This window comes from Semicossyphus pulcher, unplaced genomic scaffold (genome assembly GCF_022749685.1).
Source record: "Semicossyphus pulcher isolate SPU_LCO1_2020_fin unplaced genomic scaffold, fSemPul1.0.p SCAF_18, whole genome shotgun sequence".
In the NCBI taxonomy this organism is placed as follows: Eukaryota; Metazoa; Chordata; class Actinopteri; order Labriformes; family Labridae; genus Semicossyphus; species Semicossyphus pulcher.
In genome coordinates, this window is record NW_027211691.1 from 9,392,275 (window position 1) to 9,398,687 (window position 6,413).

At 44.6% G+C, this 6,413-nt stretch overlaps 1 protein-coding gene across 1 annotated transcript; it reads right to left on the bottom strand.

Moving 5' to 3' along the window:
* Positions 1-1,831: 1,831 nt before the first annotated feature.
* Positions 1,832-2,523, bottom strand: LOC138596150 (musculin). Its single transcript, XM_069667765.1, has 2 exons — positions 2,098-2,523; positions 1,832-1,956 (listed from the first exon to the last, which is right to left on the bottom strand). The coding sequence occupies exons 1-2, from the start codon at positions 2,521-2,523 to the stop codon at positions 1,873-1,875; spliced, it is 510 nt and encodes a 169-aa protein (XP_069523866.1). The 3' UTR covers positions 1,832-1,872.
* Between the last annotated feature and the right edge of the window lie 3,890 nt (positions 2,524-6,413).

Sequence of the window (6,413 nt, forward strand, 5' to 3'; positions counted from 1 at the left end):
AACATCTACCCTGCATAGTTACTATTTTGAATGTGCAGAGTGTTGCATATTAGGAATTGACTGCTAATCTGCATGCTGGTATATGTTGTCACCACTAGATGGCGCTCATGTAACTTTAAAATCTGCATGCACTTAAGTGAAACTTGCTGCAGCAGCACATTTTCATCTCCACAGCCGTGTCTTTGAAGCTCCATCCAACATGCTATAAATTGCCCCAAACTATCTGATGTTTTATCTATGAAATGAAAAAAAGCTTCACCCATAAAGACCTGAGAAAAAAAACGGCCCCCCCAACCTCATCATTCTGTTGACTTGTCATACTTTGATGAATGGCTCCTCATTTTCAGTGCAGTCAACACGCACACGAGACATTTACAAGTCTCTTTCCCTCGGTGGCACATTTGGAGTTGATGGTGTGAGGACGGAGGCCGGCTGTGAGAAGGCAGCAGCTCATTAGCTGTGCGGGAGTGTTTCTCTCTCCCAGAGGAGCAGCTCAGGCTTCTGGGAAACTCAGCAACGCGCCAACAGCTGCGACTGTGCGTGAACCTGATGAAAAGCCCTCTCTTCTTCTCTTTCTTCCTCTCTCAGTGCGTCCCAGCAGGCCCAGGTCTGCCATCCGTCTGTACTCGCGTCGTTTCAGGGGTTAAGAGAATGAAAGGAGTTTGATCAAGAGATCACTGTCATCCTTTAAGTGTGATGGTTCTGAGTGTGTGATAAAGAGGGGGGCTGGCTTTTTCTCTCTGAACTTTTGACCAATGCTTTGTGAAAGTTTTTGTTTTGACTGGAAGAAGAAGAACGGCAATCGGCCTAAAAACATGGATCAGGATCTGTGGAGTTCTGCATCGAAAAAAGTGACTTGTTGGTGTCACTTATGTATACCTTGTTATGACTGTACTCTGAGATTTGCACATGTATTTATCATGATTATGGGCTGGTGCATTGAACACACTTTATAGCAAAGATACAGCTGCATCTGTATCAGGTTGCATTTCAGAGAGGAAGAGATGCCTGTGCAGAAATATGTCATGCAAGTGTGTTATGTGTTATAACAGAACTAAACCAACAAACTTTCATCTTTAAACATGCCTTTCCATTGTGCTTAATTTGGGTTGGTTACCTGCACAAATGACCAAAATATAAGATGCTTTTTATCTGCTCTTCGCCTGCTGCAGCAACTGGACCTCACCAGATTCTTTAGCCACGCGCACATTATTTAAACCATTAAGTTTTATAGGGCGTTAACTGTGCATTTCAGGTCCAACAAAAACAAAGACTCAAGGTAGATGCAATAAACACACATAATGAGCTGCTAATAAAAAAGGGGATACATGAATGAATCTTGATTTGATTATTTGCAACCATTATTTGTATCGGGAACACAATCCACATATCACAAACACAATAAATACTGCATCGGCAGAATGAATCACCCTGCTGCATATTTGAGACATTCAAAGTAGCAAAAAGACAATGATCGGAGCAAACAGATGATGGTGTAGTGACCAGTCAAAGAATCCAGAATTGCCCGTGTTTACTATACAGACAGAAAGAGCTTCTAAAGCTGCACTGTAACACTAAGATACAAAAAGAAGTAGTTTGTAGAATCAGTCTAAATCCTGAATAAACGAGCTTACACACAGTGTAAACATGCCATCATACTCATCACAGCAAACATGCACACAAGGAAGCAAACTACTGATATTCATTCTAAATGACATGCTCTGAAATACAGTCCAGGGATATTAAAGGTGGATTTGAGTTCAAAGTCATTGTTCAGAGCGTTGGTTCCTGGGCCAACAATTCTGCAGACATTATTCCAAAGAAAGGCCGCCGCACAGGAGGAGTCTACATTACATACTGAAGAAACGAGTCCTACGCTGTTGCGCCACAAAGTCTCACAGATGATGAGATGTCCTGGCTGTCCTCTGCGCGTCCTGTCATCAGAAAGGGCCACGTCTGTTAGGGCAGAAGACAACATGTTTAGGAGCTCAGAAACATCATTATATCACGATAAAAACAGGGTTTGTTGAAGGAACATACTGAGATATTTAACCTCAAACTTGTTTTGTGTCTGAAAATGTTTGTGTATCTTCATACCAGGTTGACCGGGTGCGCAAATCGGTTCTCGAAGCGCTCCTCCTGCAGCAGCTCCCTCAGGTGAGAGATGTAGCTGGAGGCGAGTCTCAGCGTGTCCAGCTTGGACAGCTTGGTGTCCGCTGGTACCCAGGGCAGTGTGGTTTTCAGTCTGGAGAAAGCCTTGCTCAGCACTCTCATGCGCGCTCTCTCCCTGGCGTTGGCCGCGTTCCTCTGCGTCTGGCGCGCGTCCCTCTGGTGCCCTTTGGATAGTTTGCGCTCATGACGCTTCATCCTCTCCACCGCGGCGTCATCCTCCGGCTCCTCGTCAGAATACCTGCCGGGGTTATAGCAGGTGGTTTTCCGTGTTGTCCTCTCCGAAGCGGCGGCAGTGCGTCTGTGACATGCGTCGTAGTCCTCGGCGTCACTCGCAGCAGAGCCGGTGGACATGGTGCGCCACCTGTGCCGTGGATGCGCACACGAGTGGCACTTTTGCGCCGACAGTGACTAATAAAACTAGCTTAGCTTGATGAAATTCGAGGTTTAAATTCAGCTAGACTTCAACCACTTTCACACCCCCATTAGGAGTCCTAAAACTTTTCAATGTAAGAGCACAAACGTCCTGGGGTCAAGTCTGAAACCGCAGCTCTCCAAAAGTGAAACGTGCCTCCTTGCTTGGATGCCCCTCTAATTTAAGTGTCCAGGACTTGGCATCTGTACAGTTTTTTCTGAGTATTTCTCCTCCCCCTTCCCCCCCCAAAGCCGCCATGACCTCAGTGAGACCACAAATTTGTCTCCTTGTGTGTACTGCTCCAGACTTCAGTTGCTCATCTGCAGCCTGATAATGACACTAATCCCTGTGAATGCACGAGTATCATTGGTAAATCTAGTGGGAGGTACATTTGATATTGCAAAGTTACTTTAAAGGACTCAATTTGGCGTAAACAGAGAGAAAAAGTTGTGGAGCATGATAATAACACACACAACCTACTGTAACATGTGGAACTACACGCTTAAAGTAAACATTTGGATCCCACAGATGTGTTTAGGTGATAGAAATGTCTTGATGACCTTATCAAAAGTGCCTAATCCTCCGCTGCTTTCACAGAGGGATTGGGTTTCTGCAGATGGGGCGGCCTTTCACACGCAGCCTGCGTGCACCAGCACCAGCTGTTATCGGTTCCCATGACATCTGGAGCGTTGGCATGACAAGGGTGTGGCCGAGGAGGCGAGGAGGCACCGTTTCCTTCCCATAGAAACATGATTTTCTCTGCATCGCGGCTTTCTTTTAAATATTTGTAAGCTTTTTCCTGGAGAATCGGTCGATAGAGATCAGACAGGGTGGAGGTTCGAGATAAAAAGTTGGGGAAAAAGGAGAGATCGCTGCGGGGCCTCTGAGCTGCGAGAACGCAACGTGTATTTACAGAGATAGCACACGACCTGGAGAGCTTCTGAGAAACAGCAGGCGGACAGAATTTCTGTTAAAGTAACAAAGTAAAACACTATGTTGTGCAAGTCAAACTATAAGGCAACGCGTGAGCGAAGTGTCTCTGGATAAATGGAAACTTCTGTGTCCATACTCTACTTTGCTTTCTCAAGAGATTCCCAGAGTCCCAAGTCCCTGATAGCTATTACTCCACATAATGTGTGTGAAATTTTGATTTTTTTATGCGGAGAGAAGGACTCTGCCAAGAATTACCCAACTGCAGCTGAGATGTGCGCTGGATTTTGGTAGCTTGCCATGCCAGGGGAGGGGAGGGGGCTACTGTACTCCTGAATGCTGTACTGTACTCCAACCCTTAATTTCCTCCAACTTTCTCTGCTAAAACCTCTATTTATCAAATTGCTAATATAGTCAGTAATTTCAAACTTGTTATATAAGTCAATTACGTGTTTAAAATGATGTTCCAATTAAAGTTTGCAGTGTTAAAATGAAAGTTAATCTGATTTTTTACGTGTTACGGCTTACATTCCCCTCCTTCACAGGCCAATTATCCTCCCTAATCCAAGGACACATTCCCATGCTTCTCACAATCCCGCTCTCCCATGCGGTTTTCCTTCCATCAGCCGGACCTTGTAGGTATCTCTCCTCCGAGTTTATCCTTGAATGTGTCATGCCATTTGAGATATTACCATCCACATGCTCTACTGAGACAGTTGGAGCTCCGGGCCGGCTGCCATCTCATCCCCCTGTCACTGCATCCGTCAGCGAGCCGGACGGCCTGACTGACACACCTGAAGGAACAAGCTAAGGGATCCTGCGCGGTGGATTTACTCTTCATTTTAGAAGCTGTCATCTTTTTGTACATAACAGAAGGAGGTATCGGCGATGTGACACATATTTCAACCTGCTGCTACGCTCGCTGTCAACAAGGAGCAGGTTGAGATAAAACAAGGGCGCTCATTAGTCATTCTTCAGCTGCGGCTCGGCGAGAAGAAAATATTGTTCAGAACATGAGAGTAATTGATGGTTACATGGTTGTTGGGGATAATTAACAGTAATAAATATCATGTGAAGCTTTGACTTAAAGGGAGAGTGAGCATTCGTCTATCAGCAAAGACTCTCAGGGGTCGCGACCTCTATCGAAGCAGAGGGACAGGTGCAGGCCTATGATGTCAGAGGCCTTTTGAAAACCTCCTGTGATTCCCATGAAGCTGCTACAGTGCACACATGAGAAGCAATAATAGAGCAACTGTCAGTCAGTGTGGGCTTACAAGACATACTAAGCATTCATATAAACCAGATCTAGACAAACAGTATGACACCGATTCCAACACTCACTATTAGACACTCATGCAGCCTACAACTCCAAGCTTACTGAATATACATGACTATGTGTTAGAAAAACTAACTTAATAGTCTAACTAACCTTCTTTAAAGTGATAATCTCGAAGATTTTCATGTAAATGAATGTCTGTTAAGTCACTATCTATCGCCGAATGAGGTAACACAATGATGATTGAGCCTATGGCCCACTGATGAAATCACAAGCAGCGCCCAGTTAGTGACGCGTTTCCCATCAGCCAGCAGTGGTTGGTCTGCCAGAGAGGGTAGGCGGAGCTAAGCGGCTAAGTGTTGCGAGTAACAATAATCAACTATGGCTGAACAAACAAAGAAAAGATCGATGACTACAGATACAACTTCAAAAATAAGTGAAAATCCAAAGAAAAAGCAACAAACTCAACACTCAGATGAAGGCAAACAGTCTAAAAAGGACAGCGACCGTCAGCGAGGAAAATCAAGAGTTACAACCGGAGCCAACCGTGGACGTCACACATATCTGGGAAGTGTGCTACTGCAGTTACCGTTTATTGCCATAGGTGCCACCAAAGAGAACGAAACTGAGATCTTTGAGATTATCACTTTAACTTTAATCACATAATCTAAATTAATTGAGGAATATAATCCTTCCATTTGGTAGAAAACATCTTGAAATCAGTTCAAAATGAAAGAACAATTTGTTATCTTTCTAGCTGCAAAGAAAGACAAACAACTAAACTCAATAGGCTGGAGCCTATCCCAGCTGTCATTGGGCGGGAGGCGGGGTTACACCTGGACAGGTCGCCAGTCAATCACAGGACTGACACATAGAGACAGACAGCCTTTCTCACTCACACTCACACCTACACACACACATTATTAACCCAACAAGCTTTCGTTTTATTCCATTGCCTTTAATTGCGGTGAATGTTTCTTAACAAACAAATTGATAAAACAAGACGAGGTCAAAACCTAGTATGTGGCTGACCGCATCAGGTCAATGTGCGCTTTTGTGGGCAATGTGTTACAAGGACTGTCCTCATGAGGGCGATGACAACGTGTTTGAAAGCAGGTGAGGGCAGCGGAGGAGCAGCCCCGCCTACTCCTTGAACAAAGTATCCAGAGCCGTATAGACAGAGAGTCGCCTCAGTGGTGGTACAGTATGCTCCATGATCCTCCATTGCGATGTCGCAACTCTCTCTCTCTACGGCCCTGAAAGTACCGTCAGTCACTCACTCAGTCAGTCACATACAGACCCGTGTGTAGGCCTGCTATAGGGTGGTTTCAAAAAACATTCATCTTTTAAGATCATAGACGTGTTTAATGATGGAGGAGACAATAGGACACATGAGACATCATATTTAAGAGACAATAAGGCACATATTGCACATCGAAACACACAGCAGCATCACAACACTTTCATGTCTGCATAATAGAACAACGCTGCAAACACACCACAAAAAGAGCACTTAATAAGTTAACTGTTTCATTAAACAATCTGTGAATATAAGTGCTTAAGCTTATTATTATTAACCGTATTGTGCAGTAGCCGTGTTACCAAGCAAGTTATACCCACATT